The sequence below is a fragment of the Otolemur garnettii genome, unplaced genomic scaffold (genome assembly GCF_000181295.1).
Source record: "Otolemur garnettii isolate 467f Iridium unplaced genomic scaffold, OtoGar3 scaffold00095, whole genome shotgun sequence".
NCBI classification, from domain to species: domain Eukaryota; kingdom Metazoa; phylum Chordata; class Mammalia; order Primates; family Galagidae; genus Otolemur; species Otolemur garnettii.
In genome coordinates this window covers 4,394,169-4,407,093 of record NW_003852490.1, presented here as the reverse complement: position 1 = coordinate 4,407,093, position 12,925 = coordinate 4,394,169, and the positions used below count along the sequence as shown (strand labels likewise).

Below are 12,925 nucleotides of genomic sequence, written 5' to 3'. Positions count from 1 at the left end.
CACACACACACACACACACACACACACACCCTGCTCTCTGCTGAGCCGCTCACCACCTCCCCCACAATCCCCATCCTGCAAAGTATTCCCTCTGGGTGACAGCCGGGACCCTTTTATTATTAGATGAAAATAACAGCTAAGAGGTAATACACAGGTACAACTCCCAAGACTATTTGAATTTAGCGGTGATCTAGGCATTCAGATATTCCCTCTCTGGATAAATACAGAGGGTGACAAAAAAATGTATACACATTTTAAGAAAGGAAAAATCTGCTTTAAAAATGTAGTGCTTACTATATACCGATAAGATTTGTTACCGTGTTTATCATATCTCGTATCTCTTGTAATTGCAGCAGTTAAATGTAACTAGAATATTGCCATTTTAATACAGTTCTTTCCTTTCTTAAATTGTGTATACATTTTTTTGCATCCTCTGTATTTCCTGAGCACTTCTCTGTATGACAGAAGATAAACGCTTTTAGGCACTGGAAATTGAAAAGGGACTTGCCTTCAGAGGGCTTACCTCCCGGGTCCTCAAACTTTTTAAACAGGGGGCCAGTTCACTGTCCCTCAGACCGTTGGGAGCTGGACTGCAGGCCCCAGGACAAGTTGGCTGCTAAGCAGGACAGGCAGCAACAGCAAAAACACCCAGCGGGCCGGATAAATGTCCTAGGCGGGCCGCATGTGGCCTGCGGGCTGTAGTTTGAGGACGCCTGGTACCACATTCCTGCGGCACTTTCAGTTTAATTGTGGAACAGAGCTCACACAGTGGAATTTCTGGCATCGCATCTTGTCCCAAAGAAAGACTTTTGCCGGCAGCAGCCTTCTTCAGTAATCTCGTGTTGTACCAGGCTTGGTGCCTGCCTGCCAGACCGTCAGGTCCCTGATAGGCATTCCCACTCCTCTCCTTGCCTAGCATCTGGGAGGGTAACAGATGGTTACTGCCAAGGCCGATCTGTATTTACCTACTTTCAGGTTTCTCTACCACCATGAAATTCCAATGGATCCCTCTGGATCTGTGAAAGTGAGCGGTAGCCAGCCTAGGACTGGAGCGCTCCCTCGTCTGAAAGGAGGGCACGTAGAATGTTTTCAAATTCATCTGCTGATATGTGTATAATTAAGCCCCGAAAGCCTCCTGTATGAAAGCCATGCCACGTTTCGTAAGCGAGAGGAGGGTTGCTAATGTTAAACCACTCGGAGTCACGGAGAGTGGATTGCTTCTATTCCAATATTAATAAAACACAGGCTATACAGGAAAACAAAATGCCATTTGACTTTCTCATCACAGTCAACAATTCAGCATGAGGGAGACGGACTGAAATTGGAAGGAAGGAATCAACTTACCAGTACAGAACCATCTCAAACTCCTAGCTCTTGAAATAAATCCTTTTTTTTTTTTCTTTTTTGCAGAAAGTAAACCCCAAAAGGGTGTAACCTACCCATCGGCTCTTACATATTCATCACCCAAGAGCCCAGCTGCCAAAGCAGGCAAGTGCTCACGTGTGATCTAATCCAAACCTTCTGAATTGCTAAACAGCAGTACTGTGTTTTAGGAGATGCTGTAGAAATTAACATCTTAACTGGACGAGCTCCACTGATTCTGGTGATATGTTAACAGATGCCAGGAACGTGGGCATAGAAGTCAGTGGGATCAGAGGGCTGGGGCTGAACAGTGAAAGCTTTATTATTTTGTTTGTTCATTTGTTTGTTTTCACAACTCCAGGATTGTCTCTATATTTGTGTCATTTTCATTCAGAATGACTGTTGCCTCGAATTTTATTGTGTTGTTACGTTAGATGATGACATGACATTCTGTCTGAAAATGTTCCCTGGCAGCTACGAGGGAAAAGGCTGTATCTGCTTAGGTATGAGGTGCAGGGGAGCAAAGCGAATGATGTGGCTTATGTGATAACAGCCAGCTGCTAATCCATGTGAGCCAGGCCAAGAACACAGCATCCAGCGGGGCGTGCCAACCCAGCTTCCATGCGAACCACAAAAGAGGGAACAGGCAGACCTTGGGCCAAGAAAATACCTTCTTCTGGGTTTCTGTGTGAAATCCAGGACTGTGCTATGCATTATTCTGTCTTGGGAGGTGCTGCGGCTTCCCAAACAAAGGGAGGCTGTGAGTTGCCTTATGATGGGATTTTCTATTGCTTCCAGAACCCTGATGGGCCAGCTGATTCAGTTCAGGTTCTGTTCACGTCCTTAAGGTGAACACGATTTACGAATAGCAATAGAAGCTAGTGTTTCGCGAGCATTTGCTGTGTGCCGGGCATTATGCCGGGAGCTTTACCTGACTGTCGCATTTAATCACCCCAGACCCCCTTCCGTATGTAGCTGCCCTAATTGTTTGTGGAATGTGCAGCACAGAGAAGTGAAGTAACTTACCCTTTGTCAAACAGCTAGAAAGTCATAGCAAATCAAATCCAGTCTGGCTCCAGAAACCCCTCTCTAAATCATTATCTGAGATTTTCTTGTCCTAATACCAGTGGATATGAAGAGTCCGGATCTGAGGAGCTTTAGCATATAAATAAAGAATGTTTTACCCTTATTTGTCCTAAATGTCTCCCCTCCCCCAAGTTAATGCCCTAACTAGATCACTAATGAGTTTTTAATGAGTCCAGTGGTCTAGAACTGTCCAGTGGGCTAGAACTCCCTAGCCCACCTGCTAACTGGCAGCGGGTGCTGGGGCCTTATGGACCACTTCTGAGATATCACCTGTCATTTAGGGGGCACAGTGAAGAAGTACAGGTGGCAGAGGTCTTCATAAGTGGCCAGTGTCTTTGGTATTTCATTTAGCCCCGTGGCCTCTGCTCATGGGATGAATTCCAAGCAGATGATGTGTGTGGACACCTGGGGCGAGGGGACAGTGTTCAACTTTATTTGGCTCCCTCTCGGTGGGCCAAAACTCTATGCTCCCTCTACTTTCTCCAAATTAGGGAGCCCGGCCCTGGGCAGCCCCTTCACACAGAGTCATGGGAATGGCTGGGTGGAGTGACGGTGCTGTCCTCTTTCCAGTTCCCTTCACCTGTGGTCTGGGCCACGCCAGCTGTACCCCTCCCCTCTCAGAGATCTCTAGAGCACAAACAGTCCCTATGTTCAAGTGAAACTCCCAACTTCAGGAACCACATGTCAAGCACCCCTTACTTTTCACCCCGAGGGGAAGAGCTCTAGACCACCCCCCAAACTCTCTGCGAGTTCCACTCCTGCAGTGTGTGAGGTGGGTCTGTGGAAAGCCTGGGGACAGATGAGACGCCCATCTCCCCTTTCCCAGGCCCCTGCAGGCTTGATGACTGGCTCTCTTGAAGCACCTTGACTTGGTGTGGAGAGGACTAAGCATGAAGGCCGGGAGGAATATCCCCTCACCCTGAACACTGCTCTCCTTAAAGCTGGCTACTGGCGCCTCCCCTTCTTCTGGCCTTTTCCTTCCACTCACTGGCCTGGGGTGAGGGGCTGCTGAGGTTGTGAGGTACTGGAATGGCCTCACCTGTGGCACCTCTCCTCATTTAGAAAGGGGTACTTGGGCCCTTCTGGTGTCAGCTTTGCACTTGAACCTGGACAACAGGAAGAGTCCCACACAAGCTCCTGTGACTGTAGCTACTGGCAAAGTGTTTGCTCTGTGCCAGACACCTGTACTCCACTAACCCCAGGGCAGAGAGCCAGTGCCTTTCCCTGCTCCAGATGAGGAAGCTAAGCCTTAGAGAGGCGTGGGAACTTGTCTGTGGGCATAGTTCTAACAAGCCCATCTAATACTCAAACTCTGATTCTATCACCTTAAAGCAGGTAAAGGTGGGAGAAGAAGAGTAGAGGGGAGAGAACCCACAGTCCAGTGATGACTTAGCAGCTGTTCTCAACCTGTGGGTCACAACCCACAGGAACTGTCTTAAAGGGCCGCGGCATTAGGAAGGTTGAGAACCACTGACTTAGAGTATAAAATCCATGTGGTTTCTGCATCTTATACTACAGAGATCATTTTCAGAAGTATCTACCCCAACCCCCTCCAGCACCCTCCCCTCTGGAAGCACTTGTTCCAGATGTCTCAGGCATGGGCATCCATGAGAATCACGGGTGGGCCAGGGCACTTTCCTTGCAATTTGCTACTACAGAAACTTATAAATCAGCAAGGGCCGTAGTTACACCAGGCATTGCTGGTGTCACTTGTCCCCTCTCCCAAACTATCTCAACTTTTGATGACAGCATCACTGGGCATTAACAACTCCTTATTTCTAGATTACATGTGGTTGTCAGAGTCTGAAATATTAAGTTCACTCATTCATTCTTCAGTTCATTCACTCATTCATTAGCCATGGATTAAGCACCTTCTGTGTGCCACACTCCAAGCTAAACTAGAAGCAATCCAAATACAAGGGACACTTGGGGTCTCACCAGTCTCAAGATAGAGGAACCTCTTTCTTTAAAGTCACAATCCCACCATCAAGTAAATGCTCATGAGTTCAAATAAATCCTGTCAAGAGCCATAGAGGAGTGTCCCCCTCATTGCTGCTCTTCCTTAAATGATGAAGTTCCTTCAAAAATTGGGGGAAGCAGAAGAGATGAAGGGCTAACAGTCGCTCAGGGCTCAGCATGCCCCTCTAAGATGCTTCCTAGTCTATCTGAGAACGTGAGTCAACCGGCAAATCGGGCTGGGATGGCCCCCAGAGCACAAAAGCCTTTTTCCATGGGAAATTACCCCTCAGAAACATCAATAGAAGACATCTTGATTAGCCCAATGCAGCCCACACTGAGGACAGACATTACCCGAGGTTGAATCTGTTCTGGGGTAGCTGTTGGGCCGGCAGCTGTTATTTGGCTGCAGTGAGCCACTCGGGGCAAACTAAAGCAGGCCGAGTGTTGGTGTGCAGGTGTCCATCAAGCAATGGGAAAGTAGATCTTATTAGGAGCTGCTGAGCAAGAACGTCAGGAAAACGCCCTCCTGCCTGGCATGGCTGTCCACTACGTCCCTGGCCTTGGAAGAAAGTGAAGCCAAAGTTTACTATAATACTTTGGCTTCCCAGGAACCTCCTGTCCTCCTACCTTTACCCACCAAGGCTGCTCCCTCACCCAGTCTTGAGAATAAAATGGCTTTGACAAGATCTCAAGACACCTTGAGCCCCCTTTTAATGGGAACCACCTTCAGTAATCTTGAAGCTGTTCAAATCTGCCTCCCACTTGATTTCCCTTTGTGGAAAAAAGCATGGATTTGAAATCAAACCGACAGGGCCTCAAAACTTGGTGCTGCTACCCATTGTGTGTGGGACCTTAAACACATTTGTGGACTTCTTGGAAAACCTGATCTTTATCTTAAAAATAGGAAGACTTAGAAAGACTTCCTGAATCATGATTCATATTTGATGTGAATGCTTCTATGAAAGAGGTCATCGCAATGTCTGGCACACAGTAGACGCTCAGTGAATATGAGATTCCCAGCCTCAGGTAGAACCCTGAGTCACGATGTAATAAGTCAGTGGCGAAGAAAACCAAATCCTCCCCTGTCACTCTGACCTCTGAGTCCTGCTGCTACTCTGGCTTCCCTCACTGACAGCCCTGTTCTTCAGCATGGGGGCAGGGGTGTGGTAGAGCATGAGGATAAATGTCAGCTACTACCTTTGTGGGACAACTGCTGGGCCCCTCGGAGACAAGCTCTCTAATTATGACAATGGCCCTGCCAAGCAGGTGTGCCACCCCCACTATACAGTGAAAGGATCCAGGCTCAGAGAGCTTCACAGGCAAGGCTGGTGAAGGTGCAGCCCAGTCCAGCCCTGCCTTGCTGTGGTTCTCAATTCAGACGTGCAAGGGCCCACCCCAGGTGGAGTGAACCAGAATCTCTGTGTAAAAACAACAACAACAAAACTCTGTTAAAAAACACCTCCAACTGTGATTCCAATGATGAGCCTGGTGTAGGGGGGTCCCAGATACCACCTGCTGCCGTGGAGAAGGCGGCTGTCTGGAGCTGCACTTGACCACATCCGAAAGAATATGTTGACAGAGCCTAAGGGAAATTTTGAGATACTTTCTCATGAAAATCTTTGAAAAAAGATCAAACTCCCATGTATGTGACACTGTATAAAGAAATCATTTTACGGGTTTCATTCCAAATTGCTCAAAAAGAACCTAGTTCCATGAAGAATTCTCTTTGGATCAAATCAAGGGCATATGTTCAGTAAGGAACTAGGGGCTCTTGGGATGGGAGGGGTAATTTTTCGCTAGCTCCCCTTTTAAAGATAGTTCTAATCTATGAAGAAGAGAAGGTAAAAACAACAGCCCATGGAAACCCATGGCTGTGCCAGTTGAATTTATGATGTGCTTGAAAGCATCTGCATTATAACCAAGAGACCCAGAGGCTGCTGTCAGGACATTTAACCTCTCTCTAGCAAATCAACACTAGCAAAGACAGATTAGGATCTTGGAACTAGCCAGTGGTATGAGAAAAAGATCATTCAGATCTCCAGTATGTAAGTTTAAGGTGGCAAAAATGTGCACTATTTGCCAAGTATTAATAGTTTTACTTAGAGACCATCATGGTTTAATAAATAATTTATAAGTAAAACATTTTGTCAGCTTATTTATATATTTCTCTCCAAATTATTAATTATATTCTGGTCCATAAAATATACAAATGATTCTGTGAAATGGCTTTTCCCTAGATGAAGTCGACCCAACCAGGGCCTGTGTGTCCCTAAAGAGGCATTAATGCCTGGTAGCATTTACCAGAGGGTGAGACAGTGGAGTACTCTGGAGAAATTAGAAACTTCCCTTCGATCTGATCCGTTTAAAGTAATGGAAATGTCATAAATCAGGCCCATTCCGCTTTGCCCAAGGATGACGTGAAGAACAGCTGAACCCCTGAGGCTGCTGCCAGCTCTTTAGTGATTTGTCTGGCACGGTCTCCAGGAAGATTTAAAGGCAGCCAACTGTTAGCAAGAAACAGGGCACATGCAAGATCTGCTTCTTATCCTGACCACTAATGCCTGCAGGAGCAGATAGAGTGGCCGATTCCCCCACAACTCCAGGCCTGGAGTTTGCTGACCTGTTCTCTGTGGTCAGTGCTGTGATTCCCAAAGAAGGTGAAAGAGTCCGGGTGAGGAGGTGAACAGTTGCCAAGGTGCTAGCACAGGGCAAACCCACCATGCCTTTGTCTGCATGGCTAGCCCAGGACTGTGGCTCTGATGTGATTTTTCCAGGATGTTGGACAATGTCAAAGAGAAAATTCCCACCAAGAGAGAACAAAAGAAAAGCACCTTTTTTTTTTGGAGACAGAGTCTCAGTTTGTCACCCACTGTAGAGTACTGTAGCATCACAGCTCACAGCAACCTCAAACTCTTGGCCTCAAGCAATCCTCCTTGCCTCAGCCTCCCAAGTAGCTAGAACTACAGGTGCCTGCCACAACACCCAGCTATTTTTACATATGAAGCTATTTTTATTCACTCTTGCTCAGGCTGGTCTCGAACTCCTGAGCTCAGGCAATCCACCTGCCTTGGCCTCCCAGAGTGCTGGGATTACAGGCGTGAGCCACCTCTCGACAGAAGCACCTTCTTATCTCAGAGGCTATCCCTTTGGTCAGCTGTTCTGTGTGCCAAAAGTGCATGAATCCTAAGCAGAGTGATAAGATAGTCACATCCTACTCCTTGGAACCTGTAAATATTTCCCTATATGGCAAAAATTTACAAATAAAAACCAAAAAAAAAAAAAATCCCCAAAACAACAACCGGTGGGGGCACTTTGCTGATGTGATTAAATTTTGAGATGGGAAGGTTACTCTGGATTATCTGGGTGGGTCCTAAATGCCGTCCCACATACCTTTATAAAAGGTATCCAAGGGAGACTATTTCACACTCATAGAGGAGAAGGTCATGAGAGGATGGGACAGAAACAGATTCGAGGGTGCTGACCCTGAAGATGGAAGCAGCACAGCCTGGAGCCACGGAATGCAGCAGCCAGCTCAGAACGTGAAGGGCAGGACACACATGCTGCTCGAGAGCCTCCCCAGGGAGGGTCTGCAGTGGGCCCAGGGGTGCTGAGTTCGGACTTCCAGCCTGGAGAACTACAAGGGAATACATTGCTGTTGTTGCAAGCCACCTCATTTGCGTGGCTTGTTCCAGCAGCCCTAGGGATGGGAGCTGCCTCACCACCACACTGCCTAGCAGGCACTGGCAACAGTGGGTGGTTGTTCCCTCAGGGAACTGAGGAGCTGCTCACTTAGGGGCCACTGCATGTCCCTCTCTGGCACAGACTCACAGTTTTCCAGATGATCTCTGATGCCTGTGACTAGCCAGTCCCTTCCAGAGGTGTCCAACCTTTTGTCTTCTCTGGGCCACACTGGAAGAAGAGTTGTCTTGGGCCACACATTAAAAATGCAAACACTAATGAAAGCTGATAAGCAAAAACAAACAAAGGTGTATGCCTACTTTTCACCATATCCACCACTGCAGAGAAGAAACAAAGTCCTCACGTAATCTACATCCGGTCCATGGGCTGCAGGTTCACCACCCCTGCCAGAGATACTCACAGAGCACTAACAACTGTAACATGCTTCATAAGGAGGCAGCTGCACAGGCAAAATGGCAGAAGCAACCCAGGCCAGCATTCTAGGATGGAGAGCACAGTGCAGGAGAAGAGTCTGCATAGTCCTATAGTCTAGTTAGTTCCCTTACACCATTTTACAGATGAGGAAACTGAGGTCCCAGAGTTAGTTAGTCATGAACCAACCTACACTAGAACATCAAGAATGCATTCCCTGCCAGGCACCATGGCTCACACGTGTAATTCCAGCACTGTGGGAGGTTGAGGCAGGAGGATTGCTTGAACTCACCACTTCAAGACTAGCCTAAGCAAGAGTGAGAACCTGACTCATAAAAAAATGAAAAACCCAGCCAGGCCCCATTGCGATGGCCTGTAATCCCAGTGGCTTCCGGAGGATGAGGCAACAGGATGCCTACAGCCTGAGTCTGAGGTTGCAGTGAGCTATGACACCATTGCACTCTGCTTAGGTCATAGGGTGGGACTTGATCTCAACAACAACAACAACCACAACAAAAGCAAGGAAATAAAAAGAAAAAATAAAACAAACAAGGAAATATAAAGAAAAAAAAAGGAATGCATTCTCTAAAAATAAGTTGTAGAAAGCCCCAAAAGAACTTTCTATTCCAAGGCCAAATTTACTTGAAACAGGAAAAAAAAAAGGACAGGAACCATTAATTCAGAAATTAATCACGTTCTTCCTTATCTCTGTCCTCTGTTGCTGTAGTTTTGAACTTTCATTTAATTATTTTATTGTTATTTAATCTTTGGTGTGTTTATTGGATTATTGCTCTGAGCCTACACATTCCTTCAGGCAACAATGGCGGGCCCTTTATTGGGACTCCCCCTCCACAGTGCCTCGCACGGGTCTTTGCTCAGAGCTAGTGTTCAATAAGTATATATTTTATTTCTAGTCCTGTAAGAGCCAAAGGCTATTTGGTGGGCACATGTATAATTCTGTTTTTTTACAGGTGAGACCACAAAAGCCTATCACAGGCCCCCTGTTCCAGAGAGCACCCCACAGCCAGGCAGTGTGACGCAGGTTCTGGTTGTTACCGCAGCCGAGGCTGCCCACACCACCTTGCCGAAGCCGTCCCCATCTACAGCTTCCCCCACCAGCAGCCCCAGACCACAGCCCGTGGGCCACAGGAGCCGGGGGGAGACAGGTCAGTAGGTGGACCCTGTCTTGCTGTTTGCTAAGAAAGCGGGAGATTGCGTTTTGGAGTAGCTGCTCAGTCTGAACCCCTGTATGTAGTGTCCTCTCCCACCTTTGGTGCTGGGTAAATGGGAAACACCTGAGACCCAGGCTGGGGAATGTGGTTGTGTTTCCCCAGATTCAAGGGAACATACAGCATCAAAAATAGGTCTGCTGTTATCATACTTTTGGAGGTAGAATAATAAGTAAAACTTTCCTGTTGCAGAATCCTCATTTCATCAACAGCTCAGCTGAAGGGATAGTAGGTTTCTATGTAAATACTGTTGGGATTTTTTGTTATTGTTGTTGTTGAAGTGACAAATGGCATATACCCGGTAGTCTTCAAACATTAAAAACAAACAAAGCCCAAAACCCCCCTTTAGGAAAAGTCAGCTAAAATGTCGGTCCCTTTTCAAATTGCTTTTGTCTTACCACTTTTATCTATTTCTTCGTGTTTAAGGTTTTACAAAAGTCCAGTTTATAGAATTCATCTTGGCACTACATCAGAGCCTTTAGAGCTCATCTGGTAATCCAATGTCAAGTTTCTGCACCGGCTTATAGAGATGACCCCACCCCCACCCCCACCCCGGGCTAATAAGCAGCTATCTCACCTCTAAAGGTTGGAACTGGAGCACCACTCTTGCCCCAGCAATTCTCTCTATTTTCCAGCTGGTGCCACTTTTTCCTTCCAGAAGGAAGAACTTAGGATTTATCTTTTTTCAGCCTCACCTCTAGCCTCCTGTCGGGGGTGCTCATCTCTACAATACTGCCACCCCGCAGGCCCTTCCCCCTCACACAGGGGAGTCCAGCTATCTGCTCGTCCATCTTTTTATCTAACAAATGAGACTCAGCACTTTCCATGTGCTAGATACTTTTCCAAACGCCCAGCAAATACCAGCCTATTGACTCCTTCACAATAACCCTATAAAGTAGATTATTACTTCTAATTAGAGTATTTCATTGTATGAATGAGGGGACCAAGAAGTAAGGTGGTGAGGAAACTGGCCCCTTCACCCAGCAGGGAAGTAGCTAAGTTGGAATTCAAAGTCCAGCAGCCTGGCTCTCCTCTGACCCTCCTTGCAGGAGGCATTCCTGCCAAACAGTGCACACCACAAGCCTGGGCAGAGCACACCTCCGCAAGGTTGGGTGGAAGATTAGAGGGAACTCGACCCAGCCAACTTCTACAACCAATAAGTAACCCGATATACATAGTCCATCCGTTCCCTGTGCCAGGCACACTGCGTGCATTATTTTATTTAATCTTCTCAATGACTCTCTGAAATAGGAATTATTATTATTCCATTTTATAGACAACTCATGGAAGAAGCTATGTTATAAAGTCCCCAAATAAGAATACCATAAAAACAATTTTTGAGGTTCTGAGATGCATCAAACTCTCCCCCACCAACCTTTGCTTATTTAACTCAGACTAATATTAACAGAGGTCCACAGTACCTGATAGCCAAAGAGAAATCATTGGCAAGACTGTCGGGTGTTGAGGGTTAGCAAGGGTCTCTAGCCAGATTTATTTTTCAATTTCAGGCTCTTGGCTTTAGATTCCTTGATTCTTTCAAAGATTTTTTGAGTATCTAAGTTGTTGGCTCCTGTTGTCCCCTTAGAGAACATCAACGCTTACATAACACGAATAATTAAACATGTGGCATGCTTACTTGGCTGCACCGGGAGCTTGGAAATCCTCTTGCAAGTTGGGCTCTGCTGGTGGAAAACTGCAAGAAACTTGAAGTAGTGGTTCCCAACCTGGCAAAGCTTCATTATTCCTGGCTTGGTGACAGGGACTTTGGACAACAGCCTCCCAGCCTGTCAGTGTTCCTTCTTCATCCGTGGCCAGCACCCACTCCCATGCTGACCCACAGACCGCTGGACAAATCCTCAGAGCAAGCGCTCTGGGCAGAATGCACCAGAATTGCCAAACTGGGGGGAAAGGAAGGACTTTTTAAAAATTGTATTAACTACTCAAAGGATTTTCTGTAAGCATAAAAAGATGTGCAATTTGATGTTTAAATGCCTATGTCATTTTTAAGTGACAGTTTTATTGAGATACTTTTCATATACCATGCTATTCACCTATTTAAAGTATACAATTTAATAGGATTTAGTATATTTATAGGGTTGTATGGCAATCACCATAATCAATTCTAGAACATTTAATCACCCCAAAACCCCATACCAATGAAGATATGATATCTACCCCTGGATAACCACCAGTCTACTTTGACGAATGTGGATCTTAATGTATGGCTATAGATAGTTGCTGTGATATTTTAGCCCAACTATAATAATATTAATAATTTTAATGATTAATAATATTTAGTAATTAGATAACGTCTCTTTATTTCTTCAAATCAACTAAAAATAAGAGCGCAACTCTCCTATCCTGCTGATAATCAACAAGTGCGTTGCTGTTACTCCATTTTTTAAGGGTGGTATTTTTTCTCTTATATACGTGACTTTAGGCAAAAGATGCGAGCAGTGGTTGTGGACAGGGTGTTCAAGAAAAACCTAATTCATTTATTCATGCAACAAATATTTATTGAATGCCTACTGTGTGGCCAGAACAGGAGCTTCCTGCGCTTGAGATCTGAAAGTCATTTTTCGAGCACAATGATGTAAAAAGGCGCCTCTCCGACAGGACATAGGACCTTGGAGAGAGTTCAACGGAGAGTAGAAACTAGGCAGCGGGAAGAGACAGGGGCTCCCCCCAGCCCGGGCAGAGCAGCCGAGGCAGGTGGAAGGACTCCAGGGAACGTGGCGCCCCACCACGGCCGGTATCGGACCCAGGAAAGTACAAACCAAAACAGAGCAATTCAAGTCTAGGAGAAAGGGAGCCGAGACTTCTCACGCGGGCAGGAATGAGGCTGTTCTTCCTGGGAGAGACCAGATCCATCTAAAGATAGACTTAGGAGAGGGTTCTGGAAAAGATGGAAATCCCTCCAGGCCCAACCATGGGGTCAGCTGAACACACCACGGGCTCTGGTGATGGAGTGGCTGCACCTCCATTGGTCTTCCTAGTCGGGTTCATGTCAAGTGAGGCGGTTGCCTCAGCTGATGGAGATTAAACGCGTCCACACCCAGGCTAGACCTGGGAGGGAAGAAGAGCACCCCCCAGTGGCTAGGCATGGCAATGACTGAGAGGCTCACCTGTCCACTCCAGCTCCACCCTGACCTAGGGCAGGCAGTTAAGGGGGAGGAAGC

General features: G+C 46.6%; 1 protein-coding gene across 5 annotated transcripts in view; it reads left to right on the top strand.

Annotated features, from left to right (window-relative positions):
- Positions 1-12,925, top strand: part of VIT (vitrin) — a 118,252-nt gene that overhangs the window by 66,081 nt on the left and 39,246 nt on the right. For all 5 annotated transcript variants that reach the window (XM_003795692.2, XM_023516659.1, XM_003795693.2 and 2 more), the window contains exons 6-7: positions 1,411-1,488; positions 9,489-9,683. In XM_003795692.2, the coding sequence (XP_003795740.2) occupies positions 1,411-1,488; positions 9,489-9,683 (273 nt within the window). The remainder of the gene's footprint in view (positions 1-1,410; positions 1,489-9,488; positions 9,684-12,925) is intronic.